At 43.2% G+C, this 27,233-nt stretch overlaps 3 protein-coding genes across 3 annotated transcripts; all 3 read left to right on the top strand.

Moving 5' to 3' along the window:
• Positions 1-14: 14 nt before the first annotated feature.
• ANKRD49 (ankyrin repeat domain 49) lies at positions 15-2,822 on the top strand. Its single transcript, XM_032990874.2, has 3 exons — positions 15-134; positions 702-972; positions 1,874-2,822. Exons 2-3 carry the CDS (start codon positions 715-717, stop codon positions 2,330-2,332), a joined length of 717 nt encoding a protein of 238 aa, XP_032846765.1. The 5' UTR covers positions 15-134; positions 702-714; the 3' UTR covers positions 2,333-2,822.
• Positions 2,823-5,479: 2,657 nt separating this feature from the next.
• CUNH11orf97 (chromosome unknown C11orf97 homolog) lies at positions 5,480-10,167 on the top strand. Its single transcript, XM_042792805.1, has 4 exons — positions 5,480-5,570; positions 6,511-6,615; positions 8,657-8,782; positions 10,135-10,167. The coding sequence occupies exons 1-4, from the start codon at positions 5,480-5,482 to the stop codon at positions 10,152-10,154; spliced, it is 342 nt and encodes a 113-aa protein (XP_042648739.1). The 3' UTR covers positions 10,155-10,167.
• Positions 10,168-19,703: 9,536 nt separating this feature from the next.
• FUT4 (fucosyltransferase 4) lies at positions 19,704-24,244 on the top strand. The gene has a single exon (XM_032991162.2). The coding sequence runs from the start codon at positions 19,704-19,706 to the stop codon at positions 20,775-20,777; it is 1,074 nt and encodes a 357-aa protein (XP_032847053.2). The 3' UTR covers positions 20,778-24,244.
• The last annotated feature ends 2,989 nt before the right edge of the window (positions 24,245-27,233 follow it).

A 27,233-nucleotide genomic window follows, 5' to 3' on the forward strand; every position in this document is an offset into this window, starting at 1 on the left:
GCTCAAAGCGCGCGGGCTCAGCCCGAGGGCCGGCGCCGGGCGGGTGGCTGGTTGACGTCACATCCGCTTGACGGGTGAGCGTCTCGCCGGCGGGTGGTCACGCTCCCCGCAGCGCCGCGTCGGCGGGGCCGCAGGTGCGTCCGATGGGGGGGGGGGCCGGGCTCCGGCTCCGGCTCCGGCTCCCGCCGGGCTCTGAGGCCTTCCCGGGGCGGCGGGGCCCCCGCGGAGGGCAGCGAGGCTGATGTTCGCGGGCTGGGCCTGGCTCCGCTCGGCCCTGCCCTGGCCCGGGGCGTGAGGGGAAAGGGGAGCGTCGGGCGGTGCTGGCGCCGCGCGGGGGGTGGGAGGAGGAGGAGGAAGAAGATGATGGGGGGTGGCCAGAAGCGCTGTTCTGAGGTCTAGGCTTTTCTCCGATTGTTTATAAACCCCGTCGTGTTTCGAGGGCGCTCCGCAGAACGCCCGCTCGCTGCGGCGCGGCGCGCCTGCCGGTGACGCCGTTTGCAGGCGGGGATGGCTTGGGTGCTCGCCGGGGGCTCCGGCAGCGCTGGCAAAGCCCCAGTTAGTGAAGAAGCATTGAGGTTGCTGTTGGGGTTTGCTGTTCGTGGTGTTGCTGACGTCTGCATCACCCATCAGACGTTTTTACTGATCGGTGGGGGTATGGGTAGCAGTAAAAGTTACAAATCTTGTATGTCTGCTACTTACAGATGCTAACTGACAATGAGTAAAGACAAACAAATCAGTGAAGATGATGATGATAGCGAGCAGTTCGAAGACTTTACAGAGAATTTTAACCAACTTGAACTGCTGGAAACACACAGGCATTTGATTCCTGTAGGAACTCAGAGCTGTTGGTCAGGACAGTCTGATGATGATGATGACGAACAAGAAAGAAGTGAGGAATGGTATGAAATGCAAGAAAAAAAAATGGAAAAAAATCCAGAGAAATTGCTACTCTGGGCAGCTGAGAACAATCGGGTAAGGCATTTATCCTCTTCACAGCTATCACTGGCAAGAATGTTACTTTGAGGAGAATCTACAGTTTCACCTACAAACAAAAATTTACCTATGCTTTATCTCTCTGAACTATTACAATCTGATTTTGCAAGCCACTCTATGTGAAACATCTGTCTTTGTAGCCCATACACACTAAATTATCTCTGGATCCATTAGCTTTCAGAACAAAAGCTTTGGTTGTAGTTCAAAGCTAAGGAGAGTGCTCTTACTTTAAACTTCTATAAACTGAAAGCATGCCAGGCTCTTTCTTCATGGCAAGTAAGCCTTTTCACTGAGGTGGAGAGGGCATATCTGAAATGTTTTCTCAGAAGCTCCATATGCAGATAATGAGTGACTGTTTTCCTATTTTTCTATGGAAAAAAAGCGTTTTTATCTTGGAAGTGAGGGAGAGACAACCAAGATTCCTGTTACGTAGTTTAATACACGCTTGTGTATATTTATTTTCATTAGTTGCCCTTCTTATACACACCAGCTCCATCTACAGTTGTGTGGAGGTACTTACGACTTCACAGGGAGAAGGTGTTAAGGTAAAGGTTCTAAGGCATGCGACTAATGTTCATGTTGTATCTCTAAAAACAAATACCCCACTCAAACCAACCAAAAAAAAAAAAAACCCCAAACAAACAAACAACAACAAAAAAAAAAAAACAAAAAACAAAAAACAAAAAAAAAAAAAAAAAAAAAAAAAAAAAAAAACCACAAACTCCCCACCTCAGTAATAATAACTGGTTTCATTTTTAAATTTCTTGTTGCACTTAAGCCTTTTTGAGACTGACAGAAATGGCTTTTCCATAAAACTTAAGTGAAAGCCATGCATCTTGTTGGCAGAGTTTCGTATTAAATAACTGTGTTCTTTAAATAGCTGAGTACCGTGAAGAGGCTCCTTTCTGAAAAGCTGGCTCCAGTTAATGCTCATGATGAAGATCAGTACACTCCTCTCCATCGAGCTGCCTACAGCGGGCACTTGGACATTGCACATGAATTGGTTGCCCAGGGGGCAGACGTTCATGCGCAGACAGTGGACGGCTGGACGCCTCTGCACAGCGCCTGCAAGTGGAACAATACAAAAGTGGCCGCGTTCTTACTTCAGCAGGGCGCAGACATCAATGCGCAGACAAATGGTTTGCTGACACCATTGCATATTGCTGCAGGAAACAAAAACAGTAGAGAAACACTTGAACTCTTGCTGATGAATCGCTACGTGAAACCAGACCTGAAAAACAACTTGGATGAAACTGCCCTTGACATTGCTAGGAGGACTGATATATATCACTACCTTTTTGAAATAGTAGAAGACTGCATAAATGCTGTGTCCCCTTAAAAGTTGTGGTTAAGCTTGTGAATGTGAGGTTTGCTGTCTCCCATTTGTGTTCTGCATGCTTGTCAGTGGTGGTCTGTCCCTTTGCAACAGGGCTTTTCATTTAAGATACTTCTAGTATTCTCAGGCAAAATGTCACTTCTTGTAACTCAGCTCAGTGGTGTCGCTTATACTTCCGAAGCGTTACTACTGTTACTCAGTCTCAGTAATTTCAGCGAGTCTCCATTTAATTAGTGCAAATTTGGTGGGGCTTTTTAAATTGGTCTGTACTGTCAAAGCAGGAGGGAAAACTGGAATACTTACTTGATGTGGAAGAATTCTGGCTTGGTCATGCAGAGTTTATTACAGCTCACTTGAAAATTGTTTTTTGAGAAATTTAACTTTTTTACAAGTGCATGAAAGCTCAGAATTAATGTAACTTATTTGGGTGATACACAAAATGCTTAGTGATCCTCCTGTAAGGCTTACTATAAAATAAAATATTTAACCCAAAGTATTTTGTTGTCATATTTTTATAATTGAAAGCTCTCAATTATCAATGCAATTGCCTGTTCATAAACCAAAAGTGTTACAGGATGATAAAGTAGTTTTGCTTTATTTTTTTTCCTGGTACTTTTCAAGGAAGTGACTTTCTGTGAAGATCCTGTTTACGTTTCCCTTGCAAATTAAGTTGAGGAATAAAGTTTTAAGGTCATGGGTATTAGTTACAACAAGTAAACTTCAACTGTCTGAGGGTACACAACCAACATACTGTTGCATCTGATTTAGTTACAGCTAATTTAGTACAGGACATGCTCACAGTGTTTCTCTTCCACTTCCGAAACCCCAAAGGGAATTCGTCATTCCAACTCTAATATTAGGACATCAGCATAGTTTAAAAAATTTGGTGGCATTTTTCCTCAAAATTCCTTAATTCCCAGACCGTTAATTTATTTTCTTATTTGACACCTTTTTAATTTGTGATAGCTTATATTACTAATCCTTGGCATTCATGTCCGAGTTGAGCTTCTTAAAAGTTCTGTCAGAGGTTTGGTTGCTGTCGTTTTATCAAACTCAAGGTGGTGGGGGTGGAATGGTTGGTTGGTTTCTTAAAATTTTGAGGTCTTTAACATGCTTGAGTGGCAGCTTCTCTCTGCATTCATGGCAGCTAGAATCTCACTGGTTTTCAGTGAAGAATTGGGAACCTTCATCTGAGGCACTAAGCACATCTTAGCACTGAGTACTCTTTGGTTTAACTTAGCAGAACAATGTTAATTAATTCTATAAATTTTCACAAGAGACATAATTTGCTGTTTCTGTTTGACAGTTCACCCTTCTGCTAGCAAGTGAAAAACTATGACTTTTAGAGTTGATTTCAGAGTTTAATTTACCTGTATTACCGTTCATATCAGCTGTATCAGTCTGCATCTCAATCTTTCAACTACTTTTGGAGAATCAACATCTCTGTATTATTTACCTATCTGTGAGAGGGCCAGTAAAGTGTACTTCCCATCTGTTTCTCCCACCTTGGGGGTGGAAACACATGGTTCATAAGTTGCAGACAAAAGTCACTATGAAATGTGAGTAGTTAATGAGTGAGGGTTTCTAAGTACCAGTACAGTGTACAGTACATCTCAAAAAAATTACTCCTAGCAGGTAGATCTTTTTTGATCAATAGTGGTTTAGAAGGATACTGGTAGAACTTCAGCAATGCTGTCAGCCCAGCATATGATCTGTACTGCATAGGAAATAGTACACTAAATATTCTTCCATGGTAATGGAATGCTGCATAATTTTGAGCTTCAACTTTGCCATCTATAAATCAGGAGAAAATTGCTTCTCTGTTAATCAAATTGAAGTGAAAATTGAATGCGAGACCTGAAGTACTGTCACTCAGTATGAGAGCTGTAACAAAACACTTTGTTGTCCTGTGCAGATGCCTTACTGAGTGATGCCAAGCTCCTTCCAGACACCAGTAACAGAGATGAAGAACGTTTTGTAGGAGCAGCAGGGTTGGAGTATGTTGGCCCACATTTGGTGCTCTGATTAAGTAACTGTGGAGGGCATCTCTGTCACCCGTGTTTCTAGAAACCCTGTTCAGCACTCTTAGAAGAGAACTGCCTCTGAACTATGAATGGTACAAGATGATTTTTAATGCTTATTTTGAAAGTTTGGTTTCATGACATCTGTGGAAGATGAATACACCTTGAAATGCATCAAGTCAAAATACAGAAGTGGATTACATCATGCATTTGTGTAACTAAACTCGGTTTGTATCTTATAAACTCTCACTACTGTATGCAAAGCCTTGATTTCAAGGAAGCTAAAGCTTTCACGGGGCAAAGCTTCCGGCCAGGTGAACTGGACAGCTTCCCTGTGTGTCCGCTGGCAGCATTATCAATGACTGTTGTGACAGCCAGATGCTCTTTCTCAAAACTTGTGTCAGTGGCAAAACAAGGAGAGTCAAGGCTACTTCAGTCCTATAAAGTGCCTCAAATGCCTCATTTTATGGTGTTATTAAAACCAAACTGCTATTAGTAGATCTACGTCATCCATCCAGTTAAACTGGACTCTTCTGGGTTTTTTTTCCATCAGTCTGCCATTGCCTCAGGTTAGGATGACAAGGCCTCCTCTCATAAGGAAGGCCAGTGGCAACGCCCCACAGAGGTACAAAACGTTTGTGATACATGTGCCTGCTGCCAAGCGCAGTAACGCTGACGGATGCAATCGAGGAGCCGTTGATACCTAGAGCAGAACCGTTAATGATACCTAGGGCTGTCACCCACCCTGAGCCCCAACCAGGCATGAGGGGACCACAGCCTGCTGCTCCCTGGGGATGGCGACTGGCCACATCCCGCCGCGGAGGTGCCCCCGTTGTTAACCCCGGCCCGGGGAAGGGGTGACACACCTCAGCCGTGACAGGAAATGGCGGCCCCGCTCAGCTCCCCCCGGCACAAGGCCGCGGGAGGAGGCCAGCGCCCTCCCTCCACAACCCGCGGCCCCAACGTGGCGGGCGGACAGCGGGCAGGGCAGCACGCCCGGCTTTCCCTCGCCGCTCCGCCGCGCCGTCCCTCTCCCGGCGGCGGGGCAGAGCCGGACCGGCCCCGCCCGCCTCCGTTCCTGTGGCAACCGGCCCGCCCGGCTCCTCCCTGCCCGGGCAGGGCGGCGGCCATGAGGGCGGCGACCGGAGAGCAGCCGGCTGTGGCGGCCGAGGAGGCGGGCAGCGATGGCCGCGGCGAGGCGGCGGGAGGCGGGCAGCCCTGTGAGCGCGGCGGACCCGCGGCCCGGCAGCGGGGCCCGCCTTACCTCCTTTCCACTTTATCGGCCTCCGTGCCCCTTCCCCACGCCGGACACCCCCGGCGCGTCCCTTCGAGGGAGCCGAGCCTTTCCCCCCGCAGCTCCCCGCTGATCCCCCGCGGCCACCTTGCTCGGTGGCCACTTGCCTCCCCCCCCCACCCCGGCACTGCGCACCCCACCCTGGCAGGCAGGGACTCACCTGCCGCCATGAGGTGCACTACTCCCTCTTCAGCTCCTTGGAGATCTCCTTCAGCGAGGACATCTCCTTGGAGATCTCCATGCTGGGCCCTGCCTTGGGAGGCACTGGCCGTGTCACGTCAAGTGCCCTGGGGTGGCCTTGGCCTCAGCCACCTCACTGTGCCGCAGCCCCCCAGCACTCCCTTTTTAAACTTACCCACCATGGTCCTGTCATCAGGAATTGCTCCACGTTGGGGAGCAGGCCCTGGGTGGACACTAGCGTATATTTGTAAATGATTTGTCTTATATGTTAAAACAGATGTAGAGCTGCAAAAAATTACAAAGGGGGCCCACAAGAAAAGTAAGGAAGGACTTTTTATGAGGGCATGTAGTGACTGGACAAGGGGTAATGCCTTTAAGTTGAAAAAGGGTAGATTTAGATTAGATATAAGGAAGAAATTCTTCACAATGAGGGTGGTGAGGTGTTGGCACAGGGCTGCCCCCTCCCTGGAAGGGTTCAAGGCCAGGTTGGACGGGGCTGGGAGCACCCTGGGCTGGGGGAAGGTGGCCCTGCCATGGGCAGGGAGGTTGGAACTGGATGGTCTTTAATGTTTGTTCCAACCCAAACCAGTCTATGATTCTCTGAATCTACATTACATTTGGCAAAGCACATTAGCATTTAGGGGATTTAAACTAACTGGTTCTTTTGTAATATGCCTTACTAACAGGGAAGAAATTTGTTTATGTCGAGCCATCTAGGAGAGTTAAAGAAATACTTGAAGAAGAGCTTTATTTTCAGAAAGAAGCATGCCAGGTTAAACATCCAGCTGCAGGTAATCCTCATCAGCAAATGGCAAGTGTTTGTCAGGACAAATGAAATAGAAATTGTTTTGAGGAACTGTGGCAAAGTTATTATTTAAAAAAAGGAGCCCATAACTTATGTAATAGCCTGGTGAACATTTAGAAACAGAATAATTGCATATAGTCTTTATTACCTTTTTTTTTTTTTTAGTCTAAAATTACAGGAGTATAGAGAACACGGATAATTCCATATGATCTATCAGTTTAATAAAACAGAAATAAATGCCATGCAATAGGGAGGTTTTCTTACCTTTTTATTTGAAAGAACTGCAGTAGTTATACTTTGTCCCCTTCTGCTGTTCAAAACTGAAGTTGGTGTTGAAAGAGGTGAAAGAGGTGTATCACTAGTAGCCTCCAGGGAGGGAGAATTATCTACTTATTTTAGTGCTAACATTAGCACTAGGACCTTGAACTGTTTGTCGACTGTTACTCCTAAATCCATGATGCTTTTGCTCCGCAGTACATATTCTGTAGCCCTACATTCTTTTCTGTAGAGTAAAGCTATTTCTTGGTTATATTAAGCTGTATTTTGTTGAAATAAGCCCACCAGTCTATATCCCAATTATTACATCTTCCACAAATATAGTAAGGGCATTTTTGCCTCTGTTTTCAAATTTGGAAAATTTTTTAAAAAGTCAGTTTTCTCTTATGTAGGATTGAGACCCATGTCTAAATTCACTCAAAATTAATTTAAAACAGTTGGATTCACAGACAAAAGGTGCATAAGTTAGGTGATGTAATCAATATCCTTTCAGATGTAAAGACCATTTGAACCTGCAACTCCATTACTGTGATTAGGCTCCTTGGGCAATTACAGCACACACCTGCAAATGAATGACTTACATAGGCTCTGTTTATAGTAAATAGAGAGAAAAAGGCATTTTGAAAATGTAATTCTTCTGACTTGTCTTAGGTACCATTGCATGTGTCATGCTCTAAAACTGCCCGTTATTTTCCCATTGACTGTAAAGGGGTTGTGGACAAGTAGCTGAATTGCAGATGTTAACATTGGTCTGCTCAAGTTGCTTTATGTGTCTAATGTTACTGAGAGGTGAACACAACTACATTTCACTGCATATTCTGCCAAAGGATCAAAATTGTCTAGAATATTTCAGTTTGATTGTATAAATGGATGCTACCATATATATTCTCATGATTTCTGGGGAATCCCCCAATGAAATGCACGTTACAAAGGTTTAAACTACTAAAGATAATATAGAAACACCACAAAAATATCGGTTAATGTAAATTATGAATATATAACAAACTCAGTTTATAAATACCATGTGTAGCATATGTTATATGCATAGCATAGCGACGCTACGTATAATAAGGTCAAATAGATGTTGGTGTACAGTTTAATCAGGAAGTACCTAGTTCCTTTTTCATCTCTGTACATCTGGAGAATTACAGATGCTCTGTAAGTGGCCTAGGCCCTGAGAAAAAATTGTCAGGTTGGGTGGTTACTGATTTCCACAGTTTAGATGATTAGTAAGTTTATTGTTTTACATAAATTAGATTGTTAGTAAATTGTAGCCTTTCCACAAAATAAATTAGCTTTTTTGTTTTGTTTTGGCAGTGTTGGCTTTGTTCTGGTTTGGTTTGTTTTTCTTCTGTTTTGTGTTTTGTTTTGGGGAGGTGGGAGATACTGGGGGTTTTTTTGTTCTGCTATCTTTTTATGAGGGTATTTGGTATTCCAGTATGACCAATAAATCATGCTGGATGCATCGATGGTTTTACTGCTGTTTCGTACACATTATAGATCAGCTGCATCCTGCTAGCAGTCCTAAGCTGTTGTACAGACAGTAGAGCGTGTAGTATACCTTTAGCAATCTGAATTGCTCTCTAAAGATGTCAGTCTCTTTTCATTAACTGTGGAGGAAGATTATAGTGTTCTGCTTAGCTATTTCTAATTACTTTATAACCAAAGGGACTGTTTTAAATGTTACATTAATTCTAGAACAAGTTGAAGTAATTAGTTATAACGGTATTATTTTGAAAAATTATTAACAGTGGCTCTGGAAGGAATTTGGAGTGTGAAAAAGAATTTCTCCTTTGGAAGCCTGGCACCAGTGTCACAGAACAGAAACAGTTTACTTTTACAACCTCAGCTCTACTCAAGGCATACAGGAATGAAAAGTAAGAGTTGATAATAAGAACTTTTCACAGTAACACCTAATTTTAAAATTTCAGGATAATTTATAATTCATAGACATCTCACAGGACTGCAGGTCTGTTTTGTGCAATTATATTTTTTCATCAAGTTACCTGTATGGTCCTATCGTAATGACCACCAGGCATCTTTTTGCAGAGCTAACCCACCTCTTCCTTTAGTAAGTAGCCAACAGACTTGAAAACTTTGTGTAAGAAACCTGTTTAGGACTGCTGTGTTGAATCACCTTATTTCATAATCTGTAACCTTTTGTAAATGTGTGGAATAATCACTTGTTTCCTACTGATGAGTGGTGAGTGTTGGTTTCATGTAGATAATGAACCTTATTTGCCTTTCTTAACATCCAACCTTAACCAATTAAAATGTTTGGAAAAGACCTCCTTCCAACACACCTCCTGAAAAGAGGCTGATCTAGGTATCATTTCAGGCATTTTAACATTTGCCTGTAATAGTCAACTGGTGCTCTGGGGCAGGTGTTTCTTTACAGTCAGCGGAGTGTGGCTTTTGTGGAGCAGACCTGTTCTGTATGAGCTGGTGGATTTTAGGATAGTCTTAATGTGCCCACCTTCTCTCTTTCAGGATAGTGTATTAACTTTGTAGTAGAAGGTGAAAGCTTCCAACCCTAAGGAAACAGCTCATTAGCTTTTTAAGAGGAATACTGTTAGTGCCATGAGCTTGCAGAATATATGAACTCAGCATATTTTGCCATTAAATGATACTCCTTCCCACGTTCCTGGGAGCTAGCCGTCTGGAAATACTGCTAGCTGCATGACTAGCACTTTTCTTCCTATCTTGATCTTGTGAGCTCTGGAGATTGCAGCATCTTAGTTACAACAGCAGCATGAATTGTTATTGTTAGTATAAGAAATTTTTAAGCAGTACACCCTTCTGCCACACTGATTTTGCTCTACAGAGAGTACCTGTAGGAACATTTTGTTTATAGATCAGGCCTAATCTATGCCAGGTATTAGCTGCAGTCACTTCTGGTAGGTACTTAAGAAAATTTTAGCCACATCATAGAAAATACAACCAAAGAATGCTCTCAGAGTTTGGAGATATTAGCATAATTTTAAAACTCATGTACACGAGGCTTCTAGTGAAGGCATGCAGTTTTGAAAGATCCTGTCGTCCTCTCTTTCTCATTAAGATCCGAGGAAGGAACAGCTTTAAAATGCCAGCTTATTCAAATTTATTTAGGTGCTAAAATTTATGGGCTCTGTTCCTTTTCCTTTGGGAATTTAGATGTACTTTCATTCACAGGGACTGCTGCTAGAGACAAGTGATGCTCTCCTCACTAGCTGTACTGCCTGTTTTGCAGCAAACGGGCATGTATCATGAGAGAAGAGGTGGCAGAAAAGACACAAGACAGGAGAAAAACTGGAAGTGATCTGTCTTCAGCTCCTATACTCACCAAACTATTTCCATTCACACACCCTCTTAAGTGTAAGGACCTGAGGAAAAAATGAGGTGGTAGTATACTAATTGAGGTGGAATAGGTACAGGCTATGGAAATGGACAAAAAAGAAGAGGGGTTTCAAGAGAGAAGATGAGCCTATTGTGTTTAGTGCCAGAAGGAAAGACACCACCGAAAGGAAAAGGAAGAAGCACAGACATGGGGAATGAAAGAAGAAACAGAAGAAGAAGCAGACCAGAAGGTTGGGAATTACTGAAGGGAACTGGAGAGAGGAGAACACAGGTCAGCAACACAGGGATACAAACTGAAAGAAGTGAAGGAAAAATACGTAGGACAAATAAGTAGAAGAGACAAAAAGAAAAAAAATATATACCCATGTTGCTGAATTTACTGAAGTTAATGCATTTATTTTTGCTTCTTCCATTTACTGCCTTTCCCTAAAAGTGACTAGTGGTCTGGGGGGCTCACTATGTGGTGTCCCATCCATCCTTATGGCAGATCTTGTTTTTTTACAGATTGCTGAATTTCAGTGCTGTGAAGACCCGAGCCTGTTGTGATGTGTCAAATCAAACATCAAAATGACTAGCTGCCTTTAGAAATGTAGATTGGTATTTCTAAGATTTTGAAGAAACTTCTGCTTGGATAGGGAGCTATTTCCTCTGTTGTTTTATTCATATCCTTGTAGTTCTTTTTTATTAGATGTTGTAGTAGCCAAATCTGATCCATAATTCAGCCAGTGATGAAGATGTCAAAATCCAAGGATAAAAAAATGCTCTTGCTGACAAAAATGTGCTACTCTGAAACTTGACATTTTCACAGGCTTCTCTGTTGCAAAGTGATTCTAAGTTCCAGCAGAAGACTGTAATGTAATTGAAAAGATGCCTTAAAGCGTCTCAGGCTGAGTCCATTCATTAAACTGAGGAGTTCATAAGAGTTGTGGGTTCAGTATCTAACCTGATTTAATCAAAGTCTAGCATAAATAAGCCTCTCTATATATGTAAGAATTATGATAGTGTCAAACCACCATAGAGACAGCATGGAACCTGAAATAACCTGTCACTAAATTCTCACTCTTAGCCATTATTACAGTGAGGTAGTACCAAGTGATCATTAGTTTATTTGATATTATCACACTACTTAGGAAACAAATGTGGATCATTCTAGGTACTGCATAAAACCAGAACAAAAGATAGCTTTGAAAGATCATGGATGGTTGGAGGGGGTACCAGAGGGAGGATTGACATTTGTAGCTACAGAATAGCTTCGGTACTCCGGTAGCAGATGAGGGCCTGGAAGCACTCTGCAGCAAAGCCTCTGAGCTGGCTGAGCCTGAACCGTGCAGGAGGAATTAGCTGAAGAGTAATAGTAGTTGGGGACTCCCTGCTGCGGGAGATGGAAGCTCCCATTTGCTGCTGCAACATGCTGTCTGGGGAGGTTTATTGGGGGGCTGAGATCTGGGACGATGTGGAGAGTGTGCTGAGTCTTGTCTGGACCTCAGACTTTTACTCCCTGCTGCTCTTCCACATGGACACCAACAATACTGCCACGGGAGACGTGGAATGTATCAAGCATGACTACAATGGCGTAGGGAGAGTCAAAGACATAGGTGATCGGGGGGTTTTTCCTCAATCCTACTGGTGAGGGGGTAGGGCTGGGGGAATGGATGGGTCCTGTAGGTCAACTTTTGTTTGCACAGCTGGTGTTGAATATGGGGAGTTGGCTTCTATGACTATGGGATGTTCCCTCTTTGAGGACTAAGAACTGCTAGGATGAGATAAGATTCACCTCAACAAGTAGGCCAAAAGCTATGTTTGTACCATATCTGGAAGGATCCATGATCATTTCCTAAGTCCTGTGATAACATGAGAAATACATAGTAGTGATCATTTGCCTAACCAACCTGGGGAGAAGAACTCTAAATAAGAGTGACAGGGGAGGGAGTTGACAACCCATGATCAGGTGAGGAGGTGGTGGACCAGGTAGGTAGGCGTGATATTTCCTGTCTTCATGTTTAACAATCTAACTTAATGATTAGTCTTTGCCATATTTCTAGAATATTTGTAGCACATTCTTTTCCAAATTAATAATACTTAGCACTTACAGTTTTCATTGCTAAAATTCTTCCCAGACATCCCTCCAGCACATTTGTGGGACAAACAAGTGTTGCTGTCTTTTTAAAGGAGACAATTGTCTTGTACAGTGAAAAAAATGAACTAGGACTGATGGATAATTTAAAATTAGAGTTGAAGAACTCCTTATTCCCAGTTATACCTCAGACTGATAATTCACATCTTTCTTAAGGTGTAATCCTAAGAGGTGGAGATGGGATTTGGTTCTGGGGCTTTCAGATCCCAATGAAGTATCCAAACCACACTGAATATTGTTAAAAAGGGAGAGTCTCAGTGACAACTTTGTAAAGATAGACTTTGTTTTCCTTTGATTTTTTTACCATTATCTGTGAATGAAATGGGATGTTTGTTTTTTGATTGTCTGGAACTCTTCTCTGTCACTAAATGTTTGGTTTTATTTTTGTACCAGTGAGAAGGGGAAAAAACCCAACCTCTTAGCTGACTCCAAGCCAACTCTTTTGAGCATTTCCATTTGACTTCTAAATGAACAAAATTATTGGCACTGAAAATTGCACCTGAGGCACTAGAGCAGTAGCTGCTTTTGAAAACATTATTCTCACTTTTTAGATGCAAATTTGATCATGACTCACACAATAATGTTTGAAAAACACTGTTTTTTTTTCAGATAGTGGCTTTGATTAAGCCTTTTGCATCTCATTTTTGCTCCTTGCTTCATTTTTATTCTACTTGCCTCCCGTTGATTTCTCATTCTTAGTATTTTTTTTTTTATTATCTTGTTTTAAATTTTTTCACATGAAAAGACTTTCTGGGTCTATCCTGGACTCTTGCACTAGCTCAGTTTTGCTGCAACAAAGGCAGATCTGTGAATCTCATTTTCTCCTTTGCTCCCTCTTCCTTTTTGTGTAACCTTGTACAACATAGAAATATCTTTTAGATCTTTTTTACTGAATATTTTATTTCAGTCATGAGGCTAGGGTAATCCCAAGCTAGTCTGATATATTCATGTTCATGATGTGTCTCATCTTTCTTTTGAATAAAATAAAGCAATTTGTTTAAATACAGTAGCATTGCATAATATTATAGTAATGTTATTAATATTACTATTTATAATATTTCATTAAATGGGGTGTTGGGTAATTTAAATTGACTGTGCTCACATTTTATCATAGTGACTTTTTACTGTGTAAGTGTTCAGCTACTCTTAGTTTTTTAATATTATTTCATTTCCAAACTAAACATTACTGTTTTGGAAGACAAATGTTATCATTTCTTCCATATATTGATAACCATGTTCAAACACTGACATCTTTCGAAGGCTACATCTCCATTATCAAGCAATGAAGCACAATAGGAGGGGGTCAAGTTATTAAAGCAATTGGTATTGAGACCCCCATAACTAGACTATATATGGTTGAGGAGGTTTACTCCAAACTAGAGCTAGTCTTATCTCCTGGACTGAAATGCCACCTCTGTGCTTCAGGTTCAAGTATGTTTGAAGAAAAGCCCTACCACTAGCCCTTGCCCTCTGGCTGGGGGACGCTCACTGGGTAAAAGGAGAGCATCAGAGCTGCTTGCACATCACTGGTCCTGCCTCTGTTGCTGACTAAGTTGCAGTCCAGTGACCAAAAAAACAAGGAAGATTGAAATTAATTGTAACAGCTAACAGATATCCACAGAGCCAAATTCTGGCTTGCTGGTACATGCATGCATGCCAAAGTGTCTGAGGATCATGTTGTTTTGGTAGGAAAGTTTTCTGCTCTGCTTTTGGCTCTGGTGAACAGCAAAGATGTGTGCTACAGTGGAAGGTCGAAGAGTGTTCTGGGACAGGATCCTCCATCCACAGCTTATACAGCACGTTTCTTCATGCCTGTGCCTTGACCTGGAAATGTCGACTTCACGTAGTTTTAATCCAACCCTGCTCACAGTCACAAGTGGAACTGTAGCTGGGCAGAATATTTTAACACCACATTTGCTGCATGTGCAGTAGCATGGGGTTGTCTGTCCAGAAGCTGTTCATGCAACGAGGTGGGCATCAACATTCAACTGAAACTTTTATCTGTCGTCATATTTCAGAATTTTAAACTTCCAAGCAGAAAGATCATAATCCTGATTATGAAACACTAGGTAATCAAATGACAGGCATTTAAACTTTACACTAAAATATACAGTGTGCAATTTATACAGAGCAGAACTTTTATCACTCTTTTTCATACAGGATTTAGGTCCTTACTCGGCAAAAACTTGCATTCTTGCATTGAAACCATGGGGATTATGAAGAAGAGATTTCAAAGTCATTCTTAGTGTCATTTTGGTACCAGATAGCATCCTGCTACTCTTTGAAGCTGATCACGTTTTCGAAGAATAAAAAACTCCACAGGGTTTCCCTTGTTGACAGAATGTCTGGCTTGATAGCCGAGGCTGGAAATACGAGGACATATTGCAATACCTTTTACACTGTATTTGCAAGACAGTTGACAAATAACTTCAAAGTGTTGTCTAGGCTTAAATACTTCTAAAGTGTGACAAAACAGAGTGAGTCAGAGTAGAAGAGGAAGCCAGCTGGGAAGCTCTAGGCAAAAACATTTACTGCTGTTAGAAACGGCAAACATTTAACCTTCAAATAAGCAAAATATTTTTCATTTTGCAACAGCTTCATTATTAATGGCCAGCATTTTATTTTAAATTCCTGGTTATTGGCAACAGTGGAGCTTACTGTGGTTTCCAGAGCGGATAAACCACAGTTCCCCTATTTGTGTATAAAGTACCAAGAAGTCTGTGTGGTCCTCAGTCCACAGAGCTCCCTCCTGGGATGGTTTACCTCCAAAGCAGATGAAACCAGGTGTGTTTCCTCTGGAAGGTCTGCAGGAATCTGGTAACACTACATCACGTTGTACTTCTCAGTGATGTCTGTGGAGTTTTTCCCAAGTCAGAGTGAACAAAACTGCTTGACAAAACCCTACCAATACAGAGTGCCTGATCACTATTGTGCCACTGACACGCCATGTCTTACGGCAGAAATGGGGCAAACTGGAGCTGGTGTGGATTAATGCCAGGCTGGTATTATTTCTCTAGAAGAGAAATGAGATATTAAAAAGGAGAGAGAAACTCCTCACCTACACACAGGTTTGAGGACAGCTGACCTCTAACCTTGGTCCTGACAGTGAGGTCACTCCCTGGTTCCCTCACTCCACAGCAGCACATCACGTCTTGCTTATAAGTTTACCAAAATTTCCAGGAGGCTACTAGACTCTTAGATGAAGGCACACCTATCATTACTTTCAGTAGTGACTATGATGAAAATCTAACTAAGATATATTTCTGTGCTATCTTTCTGCTGTGAAAAGTTTGAAGAACGCACAGTGATAGCAAAACAATTGGATCTGTAATTTGTAAAAATTATCCTAAAATGTGAATCTGTAAAAATTACCCTAAATTACCCTAAAATATGCCTTGAAAATAGGTTTCATCATACTGTGGTTACAAATTCTATGGACTTTTGAACTAGTGGACTTCTCACAATGTGTAAATGTAAACATGTATTTAGTGTCCACAGAGGCAGGTGTAACATGAAAAGGAACTTATGGTGAGAGTATTACTCATATAAACATTTTAGGCTACTGTCCTCTCATCTGAATTGGTCTAACTCTTAATTGCCATAGTAAGACAAATAGGAAATGTTATAATACTGGATTTCTGTGCTGTATATACCATCAAAACTTACTGTGGATTTCAGTAATAAGTTTTCTTCAGTGTGCAGTGTAGAGCTTTAGCTCTAGGTGAGTTGATGAATGTAGAGAGCCTTGTTTTGATCTCATGCTAAATAATTCAACAGATTTGTTCCCATACGACAATAGTCTTAAAATGGACGCCACTACAGTGCAGCTGAATGTCATGCTGAAGTTTTACTGTGGGACTGCAAAAAATCAAAAGTAACTAGCCAACTCTTGCTATTAATCTTCATAAGGAAAGTTTGTGTTTTGTTTTTTTTTTTTTCCCCTTCAAATTTGTCACTACCTGGCTTATAAAGACTTCCATGTTGAATTGTCCTGAAACATTTCATAAACCCTGAATTAATGCCAATATTTTTGTTGATTTTATCATTTGAGGGATCAGGTGTGGCATTATCAATGTAATTGGCTAGGTTTTGGAATTGGAATGGCTTAGCATCAAACCTTCAAGCAATGGAAATCAAAACTTGACTAGACAAAGATTCATTCAAAGTCATGTATCAATGCTGAAATGTAAGTTCCTGAAGGAAAATAAGAACTGCCATTGCAGCTGATATAATCAAATTTATTGAGTGAATCACAATTCCACAGAAGTCAATTGAGCTCTCCCGCTGACTTTCATGGGTCCCAAATTTCTCACATTATCTGTAGAAATGGATAAAATTACTAACACTAGAGCTTTTGGATCACTTTGAATCCTTAATTAGGGCAGCCTAGGGATTGTGCCTATTTTAGGTAGTGTTCATTGTATTGGATATGTTATGGATTGATTCTAGGTACAGCTCATGCTCTCAGATGATTTGACTCCCTGTTAGCATTGTATTTCTATGTTTGTTTGCAGTTTTCTACTGCAGTAAAATAATTTTCTCAGATTTCCATTCTGTGACTAAAATCAGTGTCATTTGTCAAGATAGGTCCTATATTGCACTAAGAGATTTTTTTTTTTTTTTGGTACTAATGGCTAGCACACCCTTTTGCAGACAATGCTATATTAGAAAGCAGGTTGACATCTCGGCTTGTAGAACTGCAATTCAGAGAGGCCTTGAGAAACTTGAAGTGAGCCAACAGAAACCTTGGGAAGTTCAGCAAGAGGAAAGAGCAAATTCTGCACATGGAGCAGAAAACTCCCATGCACTGGTACAGGCTGGGAACTGGTTGGCTGGTAAACAACCATATGGGAAAGGACTGGGGCTACATGAATATCAAGCTGAATGTGAGCTCTCCTCAGACATAAAGCAAGCCATGTGCTGGGTGACATCAGAATTACGTCCAGCAGGTTGAGGAAAGTGATTATCCCCCACTGGGGAAGCAGCATCTGGAATACTGTCTCCAGTTTCCATTCTCCCAGTTCAAGAAGTGTGTTGAGGTCATGGTCCAGTGGAAGGCTACCAGAATGATGAGAGACCCTACAGCACACAAGCTACGAGGAGTGTTTGCAGGAGGTGATCTTGTTAATTCATGTGAAGCGGAGGTGACGGGATGATTTAATGGGAGCCAGCAACTATCTGAAGGTAAGTTAGGAAGATGATGGAGCCAGACTGTCTTTGGCTATAACAAGGGACAACAGTCACAAATTACAGATTAGGAGGTTCAGGGCTGGACTTTAGGAAAAATTTATTTTCCCGGGGTGGCACATCCCTGGGACAGGCTGCCAGAGGTGTTGTGGAGTTTCTATCCTTGAATATTTTCAACACCTTGCTGCTAATCTAGCCAGCATCTAGGTGAGCACCTTGGTTAGTACTAGCAGTGGTGCTCCTCTGAGTGGGAGCATGGATTAGTGATCCCTAGAGATCCTTTCCAACCAACGCTTTATGTTGGAGCAGAGGCAGTAAGATACTGACTATAATCACTGCTTGTATTTTATGAGTGCTTCCAGCATGGACAACAGAAGTCTGCAGGCACTTTTACATACAACTAATAAGTTTCAACCTAGATGCTAACCTACACCAACCTGACACACAACTCTTCTTTATTTTTGGTGGTAAACAGGCTCAAATCACTTTTTTTACTAAGAGACAAGTTACAGGGCCTTGACCTATGTTGTACGTAAAAGCTATGCTGCAATCCAGATGGTCAGTGAGAATTTATGCCTGGTGTAACTGCTGCCTTCAGTAGATCTGCATGACAGGACCTTGGCTCTATAGCTGATGGATATGAAAACATGTAGTGTCAGAGCTGGAAACTCTCCAGTTCTGTACAAACAGTCTCTGAACTGTGTGAATCAATGATCTCTTAGTTCACTGAAGCAAATGACTTGAGGAAAAAAGTTTTGAGCCTATCTGATACACTTCTACACACCAGCTCTGTGAGCTGGAAAAAGTAATTTTCTGGTGATCATAAGGTTTTGTACCGTTGAAGTGCTCAAGGCCAGGTTGGATAGAGCACCCTGATCTAGTGGAAGGTGTCCCTGCCCATGGCAGGGGACTGGAACAAGATGATCTTTAAGGTCCCTTCCAACCCAAACCGTGCTATGAATTTATGATTTTATGACTGTAGTTTTTAAACAGCTGAGAGATTTTAAATTTTTATTGTAAATACATGTGGTTCCAAGAAAGTTTTAAAAGGACAAAAAAAAAAAATCCTCTTATTTTTAGTTTTCCAAATTGTTAATCCTTTTAGAGGTGCTTGAAAGTGTTTGAATTTAACAGGAATTCAAAGCTACTGTGGTTGCTGTCATTTCATTTTTGCTAAATAAGTGATTTAATCAAACCTTCTCTCAACTTCACTCTCTAAATTGCAACTGTTTTAAAAGAAAATCCCCTGCATTTTTCCAAGGGACTTCCCTGCAAGGCCTGGAATACAGCACATGAACCATAGCTCTGCCGGTGTCAACCATTTTGCTGGAGTTTAGAACCGGTGACTCCAGTTCAGGCACGGATGGGAAGAAAGAGGAAGCGAGAAAGCGCATGGGAAGGAGCGGAGCCGTCCTGCTCGCTCCTGGGCATGAGGGAAGGGAGACGTGAGACTCCGTGGGCCTTTGTGGCGTGCACGGCAGGGCTCTCCTCCGCCCGTGGGCCTCTGCCCCATGCTTCCTACCTGCGCTTACGGCGTGCGGGTGCCCCAAAGCCCCCTGTGTGCTGTCCCCACAACCCTTCTGTGTGCTGGGGTCCAGGCTCTGGCCAGGGAGTCCTTCCCGAGTGCAGAGACACAAATTCCCTCTGCAGCTCCTAGTCTGGGATGAGCAACTGAGTGAGCCGGGAGCAAAGGGCTGCCACTGCCTGCACATGCCCGCGGCCACCTCAGCGACCCCCGTTGCCACCACTGCCCACACGCTGCCCGCGGCCACCTCAGCGACCGCCGTTGCCACCACTGCCCACGCGCTGCCCTTCGCCGCCGCAGCCAGCCCCGGGGCTGCCACGGCGGCAGCAGCCGCACGGCGCAGCGGACGAGGCCCCGGAGCCCTGCCGGCAGCCCGGGGACGGCGGTTACCCGCGGGCGGGCCAGGGCGGCGCCCGGGGGCGGGTCGCGGCAGTGGGCGGGCGGCCGCGGGGCCGGGTGGGCGCTGTCCGCCGGGGGAGCACGGTCCCGCGCGTCCGGGAGGGGCGGCGGCAGCGGCGCCTCCCCGCCGCCGGGGCAGGGGGTGGGGGCTGAGAGGCGGCGGCCCCGGCCGCAGCATGGGCTGGGCGGCCCCGGCCCCGGGCAGCGGCCGGCCTGGATGGAGCCGGCCCCGCGCCGCCGCCCCGCCGAGAGGCCCGGCTGCCCGCGGCGGTGGCGCCGGCGGCGGTGGGCGCTGGCGTCCGGGCTGCTGGGCGCCGCCATCGCCCTCTACGCCTGGCTGCCGGAGCCGGCGTCGCGGACCGCGGCGGGAGCGCGGGTGGGCGGCGAGGTGACCGTGCTGCTGTGGTGGGAGCCCTTCGGCCGCCCGCGGCGCACGGCCGACTGCCGCCGCCGCTACAACATCACGGGCTGCCGCCTCAGCGCCGACCGCAGCCGCTACGGCGAGGCGCAGGCGGTGCTCTTCCACCACCGCGACCTGGCGCTGCACGGCGCCGAGGGGCTGCCCCGCGGGCCCCCGCCGCGGCCGCCGCGGCAGCTCTGGGTGTGGATGAACTTCGAGTCGCCCTCGCACTCCGCCGGCCTGCGCGGGCTGGCCGGCCTCTTCAACTGGACCATGTCCTACCGCCGGGACTCGGACGTCTTCGTGCCCTACGGGTACCTCTACGCCCCGCCGGCGCCCCGGCCCTTCGTCTTCCCCCACAAGACGCGCCTGGTGGCCTGGGTCATCAGCAACTGGAACGAGGAGCACGCCCGGGTGCGCTACTACCGCCAGCTGAAGGAGCACCTCGCCATCGACGTGTACGGGGCGCGAGGGCTGGCGCTGGCCGAGGGCGGGGTGGTGGAGACCGTCTCGGCCTACAAGTTCTACCTGGCCTTTGAGAACTCCCAGCACACCGACTACATCACGGAGAAACTCTGGAGAAACGCCTTCGCAGCCAGCGCCGTGCCCGTTGTCCTCGGACCTCGCAGAGCCAACTACGAGCGCTTCATCCCCCCCGACTCCTTCATCCACGTCAACGACTTCCCCAGCCCCCGGCTGCTGGCCACCTACCTGAAATTCCTCGATAAAAACAAACCGAGCTACAGGAGGTATTTTGCCTGGAGGAAGAAGTACGAGGTCCACGTCACCTCGTTCTGGGACGAGCATTTCTGCAAGGTTTGCGAGGCCGTGAGGGCAGCTGGAAATCAAATCAAGACTGTACGAAATCTGGCCGGCTGGTTTGAAAGCTGATGTTCCTGGCGGGTGAAGCTTGGCTGGCTGGCCTGTGCCAGCAGTGGACTGTGTCCAGGCGTCGGGAAGGTTGGATCTCACAGGGATGGTTAGCTGAGGTAGCATGCAGAAGGCTGCCATCAGTGAGGGAAGCATACAGGTACACGTAAACAAGCTGTCAAAAGCCTGCGAAAGGAAGGTTTTCATTAAAGTGCACAATTATGAAAGCACAAAGAAACATCAGGCAAGATGATTCTTAAAGAGCAAAGTTAAATTTGCAGAAGTCTGAAACCTTTACAGTTGTGCATGGCTCGACATAAATGCCGATGCCAAGTTCTTCAGCTGTACAGCTGAAACGAATTTTGTCAGCTATGACAGCTTCCTGGACCATGAAACTTTCTTCTGCTTACGGAGGATACATGATCAGTGCTGGCTTTCTGTACTCCAAAGACAAAAGTGAATATATGTAACAGTGATTGTTATGTGCGTGAAAGCTATTTGCAGACAAATTCTGAGCCGCAAGTGTTGAACGTAGGAATGTAATGATACAGTAGCACTTTTTATCAGTGTTTGAAATTGCATCAGCCAACTAATAATACTTTGAGCCAAATTGTAATTCCATTTAGGAAAAAATGTATAGAAGGGACTGGATCCAAGTGGAACAAACTGCTCAGATGATGTAGAATATTTTTTCCATGGCCTACTAAAAGCCATAGGCACTTTTATCCTGTATGAAGGTGGAGAAGAACTTTAAGTACTGGAAAAGACGGACTGTAGAAAAAATGTTGGAATATTTTCACCCTTCATTTTTTCAGGAATTAGAAAATGTTTACATGAATCTGCATGTTTTTCTCTGCAAAATTGCTGCCATATAGGAAAAAGCAGGGAAAGGCTCAGAACTACAGGGGTTTTATTACTATATTGAATATGTATACAGAAAGGCTCATTTATTTCTGTAGTATCATAGTGTTGTGTAGCAATTGTTTTGGTTTACAGCACACGTTTTTAAAAAGTTCTGCCAGGTGACAGACTACTCAGAATGCCGCTTTGCTGTTCGTAAAATAATAATTACCAAAAAAAAAAAACAACCCAAAACCCAAGTCCCAAATCACTGCCTTTAAAAAAGAAAATGACTGTAGAGAATAAGATCTAGACTGTTGGTAAAATACAGATTGGGTGAGGAAAGAATATGAAAAGGGAAAGATTTACTCTTTTTTTCCTTTAGTTTTCAGGGGGTTTTCCAGCTCAGTTTTTAAATCAATAAATAGGTTCCTAAGATAAAACTTCCTTCTCTCAGTGCCTACCAGGAGCATTTATGGTAATTATTCCATTTCAGACTCTGCTGTTTTGCTGGAGTCTTCATAATAGTGAGTGTGTGGCTGCTTTTTGGTTACATGTAATCTTGCTTGGTGAAATCCAGAAAGAAATTTCAGTTGTAGTTACACAGCCTCAGGAAGCTGAGCCCTCTCTACCCTTTGCAAATCTAAGGTTTGGTGACAAAAAATGATAACCCACAAGTGTGCTGCACAAATGACTAAGGGATTTGTCCAGCTCCTATTTAAGGAGCTGGATAATCCATGGAGTTACCCAGAGACTTCAGTGGGAATAAAATTATGGACACAGAACAGGTAGGGAAAGAAGAAAGTCAGTTGCAAATAAAAGATGGGCATCAGAACAGGTGAGTTTACTGACATTTGTGAGTCATGTATAGGTTAGGAAAGAATTAGGTTTGACGTGAGCAGTAAGGGATGTCAGGTAGATGCTTTTAAGATTTATGAGCTGGCAGCCTGCTGTGATTTGTTTTAAATTAGATGTTCCCTGTGATGAGGTAAGCTTGGAACCAAAGATGATTGAAAAAAATATAATGTTCATTAATAATTTGCACAGATTTACCAGATCAGATCTTTCTGGCTCCTATGTTTATTCCCTTGTGGTTTTGTACAAGGAAGGATGGCTGAAAGTACTTTATGAACCTTTTTGTTGTTAATACCAGAGTTGTAGAAATTTTACTGAGAAAGAAGAGAAGACAGTCAACACAATGTGGAGTATAGTAGCAATGGTCTCTAACTCTGCATTTTCACTTGAATGTGTCTTAAGTGATTGTTTAAAGCACAAACACGTTTTTCCTGGCATTCTCATCTGGTTCTTTACCACTGGTTACTACTCCTGTAAAGTTGGTTTTGATAACTTTAAAAAATCTAATTTAAGTACAGCATTAACAGTAATAGCTAAGTGTCAGGATAATAGAATCTGTCTCCCTTGGAATTATACTTTTTTCAGTTTTTGTCACAGTTCCTGTAAATGTGTAAAAAACCCCTGATCTTACAAGTGGTGAACTAATACTTAAGATTGCACTACTTTCTATTGGTCTGCTGGAACTAGTGCATTTTTTTTTCAGTCCTCCTAAATTTTTGATCATTTTCTGAAAGTTTCCAGGCACACAGTTCAGTGTAATCAGTAATGTCACAGGCAGAAGATCAAGCTACAGGAAAATGGGAATTTCCAAAGATTTCAACCAATACTTTTTTCTCAGCCTCTCAAAAGCAGTTGAAATCTTGGATAAACTAGAGTTTTATAAAATTCAGAAGAGAGCTATGCAATAATTAAAGCATCATGTTTGAACAAGGTGATCACATTTGTGCTGTGTTATTCACTGAGTATTTCAAGAATTGTATGATGAAAACTGTAATAATTATTGTAGAGCATTTGTGTTGAGAGAAAAGAAGCCTTTTCTGGTTTCATTGTTCTTGTGTGAGTGTTGTACACTTTCCTCTTTAGACTGGAGGAAATTCAGCCCTGGTCTACAGCTGCTGAAGTCAGTAATACAGAATCTCTATAAATCTACTTTGTTTTTTGGCTCATCCACTCCACCAGCTATTATTTAGTGTACCGTGATAAGCTAAGGACTGGCTTTTGTAATTCACTTTGCAGAACTGAAGTTTAATGATGAATAAAAAGTTTGCCTGAGGAAATTGGATTGTAGATCAGGTACCAGACTCCACTAGATATTGCAGGTGTTACATATAATCTACCTGTAAAAATTAAGCAAAGTTATTTTGTGTTTTAAGTAGAAAAGTCTTTTTGGATACATTTTAAAAAAGTGCTTTATTCCATGCCTTAAAATACTGGGATGGAGGGAGAGGAAGGAAGATCATTATCTTCTGTTTTTTATAAGGAGAAGAAATAATGCAACTTTTTGATTATGGTGTAAGTGGAATAGAGAATTACATGATCCTTTAAGTTACATATTTTATTTCAAGGAATTTTGTGCTGTTAAGCCTCTTAATATTCATAGAATGATGTAACTTTGTATTTGTATTAATTATTTAGATTGACACACAATGAAATTGAAGAAAGTAAGCACAAAATGACATTATTTTTAATTTCGTTTTCTCTGTTACGAAAGCTGTAGAGAACTGCTTCTTAAAGAGAATGAATTTCTTTTCATGTTTGTTTAATCAATAAAGTGGCTGATTGTTCTCAAGGTAGTCAGACCGTCTGAGTTTAGAAATGAAACCTGGTTGTGCCAGGAGAAAAATATTTTTGTAGGAGAGGCTGTGCTGAGTTATTTTCCATGTGAAAAGGCTCATTTGTTGAAGTTAAGACGTCTGCTGGAAAAATGTCATTTCAAACAAAACCAAAAACCAAACTTTCTCTTGACCTAAGGAGAATTTGAATGTGGTTGGATTCCGCCCCCCCGCCCTTAAATTTCAAAATGAAATTGAGATTGTGTTTATTTTGATATTCAGCATGTAGTGCTACAGCTACATTTATAGCTGCAGCTTTTTTCATGCTTGTTCATCGTTGTCTTCAACTGAGCAACAAAAGGCCCAAAGCTCTTTTCCCTAAGCTTCTGTTAACACATTGCAGCACAGGTGATTACTTACCTCTCTCTTTACTCATTTTCTGTACTGCTTGGTGCATAGTACTGAGAAATTTCAGCATTTCTGAAACTTCCTGCTCAGTCAGGATGGGATAAGTGCTGCAGTCCTCACTTTTCCCCGCTTCAGGTGGTTGATGTTGTATCACCATCACATTTAACTTTTGGAAGTAGAGCTTAAACTGATTGCTTGTTTACTTGTGCCAGAGAGGGGAAACATTTTTTTTGCTGGTTTTCTAGATGTGATTGAACTCTGTGTTGGGGAAACTGATGGAAATAATTTTCTGCCAAATACTGGGTACCATTTGTTCAAGCTTGTTTGGTGACTCTTAAGAAGTGAGTTTCGCCTGATTAAACTCACTTGCACAGCTCTCTGACAGTCATATAAAATGGTATTTAAGAGTGTAAACAGACATTTGTAGAGAGCATAGAGCTGACTCAATCTAAAATCTGTTGATGAGAACACAATGATTTAACATGGATTTAAGTGGTATTTAACTAAAGACAAACCAGGATCCAAGTATAAAAGCCTATTTCTAATCAGTAAAAAAAGACATTATTTGAATAACTGAGGTGTCACTTATAACCAGCTCTGTTTAACAATTATGATCTATATAATGCTGTATTTTCTTCTTTATGATCAGTTTAAAAAAAATACTTGAGGCCAGAATATCACAGAACCATAGAATGGTTTTGATTGGAAGGGACCTTAAAGATCATCTAGTTCCAACCCCCCCGCCATGGGCAGGGCCCCCTTCCCCCAGCCCAGGGTGCTCCCAGCCCCGTCCAACCTGGCCTTGAACCCTTCCAGGGAGGGGGCAGCCACAGCTGCTCTGGGCACCCTGGGCCAGCGCCTCACCACCCTCACAGTAAAAAATTTCTCCCTTATATCTAATCTATATCTAGCCTCTTTCAGTTTAAAACCATAACCTCTCATCCTATCACTACACCCCCTGACAAAGAGTCCCTCCCCATCTTTCCTGTAGCCCCCTTTAAGCACTGGGAGGCCACTATAAGGTCTCCTCAGAGCCTTCTCTTCTCCAGGCTGAATAACCCCAACTCTCTCAGCCTGGCCTCACAGGGGAGGTGCTCCAGCCCCCTGATCATCTTCGTGGCCTCCTCTGGACCCACCCAAGCAGGTCCATGTCCTTCTTATGTTGGGGGCCCCAGAGCTGGACACAGCACTTCAGGTGGGGTCTCATGAGAGCAGAGTAGAGGGGGAGAATCCCCCCCCTCGACCTGCTGGCCACACTGCTCTTGATGCAGCCCGGGACACAGTTGGCTTTCTGGGCTGTGTGTGCACTTTGCTGGCTCATAGTTTTTCATCCACCAGAAACCTCAAGTCCTTCTCCGCAGGGCTGCTCTCAATCCACTCATCACCCAGCCTGTATTTGTGCTTGGGATTGCCTTGACCCATGTGCAGGACCTTGCACTTGGCCTTGTTGAACTTCATGAGGTTTGCCCGGGCCCACCTCTCCAGCCTGTCTGGGTCACTCTGAATGGCATCCCTGCCCTCCAGCGTGTCGTCTGCACCACACAGTTATCTATGTCTACCCTGCACTCTGCAAATGTTTTGTTTTATGATCTCAAGCTAATTACTTATGCCTGAATTTGGCACAGTGGCAGCTACTCCTGTGAGTCTCACCCCAAAGAATATCTGAAAGGAATAAGACAAAGTCTGTTTTTCAGGAGTGCTCTGAGAGCTGCAGCGATTTGGCATTGCCGGCGATAAAGTGCTTAGTGTGTTCAGGAAGTATCCTGAAGCTATAAGCCCCTTTAACTGGAAAACTTTCTCTAAAGGAGTAAATACTTTTGTAACGCCTTCAATGATTTTAAGTCCTTGGAATTATAATTGCGTAGATTTGAATTTTGCAAACATTTAAAATTGGATTTTAGTTCAGTAGCACTCAATATTTTAATAACTATCAAAAGATGATCCAAAATTTGAAACTTGCATTTCTCTCTAGTCATTAAATCATCTTTTGAAATTAATCAGCCCATGGGTTGATTGTATGCATTGTGGAAGACAATTTGCATTTGCATCCTCAGATTTGCTACTGGTGTAAAATACGCTCTAGGTACTTTGGATGATGGGAAGCTCAGTCCAGGAAGAAACAGAACACTAGCAATGCCCAAGTCGTGGCATAATATGTCTCTGAGATCCTGATCACAAGAGTGCCTATGACTGGAAATTGGCCGTCTTGTTTATGAGCAAAAAGCAGAAAGATGATTGCAAATAGAAAGCATAGATTATTGGATTGTGAATATATTCTCATGCATTCATAATGCTGTCAGATAACTTTGTGCAGTGTTAAACATGATGGATGTATTTGAAGCAAGCACAACAGGACTACATGAAATACATCAAAATAATTGTCCTAAAGGCAAAGTTGGATTTAAAATGGAAAAGTGATACCAAAATTAACAAAAAAAAAAAAAAAAAAGGCTTGCAATTACAGAAGAGCATGCATATACATTTTAAATTCTTAACTGTGAACAAAGAGATTTTTCTTGGAAATGCTGAGTCTAGCCCAAATTAAAAACAGGGAACATAGGTTCAGAGTTGTGCTTGTGCTCATGCTTACATCTGTTTCTGA

Source organism: Tyto alba, unplaced genomic scaffold, assembly GCF_018691265.1.
Source record: "Tyto alba isolate M040663 unplaced genomic scaffold, T.alba_DEE_v4.0 Super-Scaffold_2, whole genome shotgun sequence".
Classification (NCBI taxonomy): Eukaryota; Metazoa; Chordata; class Aves; order Strigiformes; family Tytonidae; genus Tyto; species Tyto alba.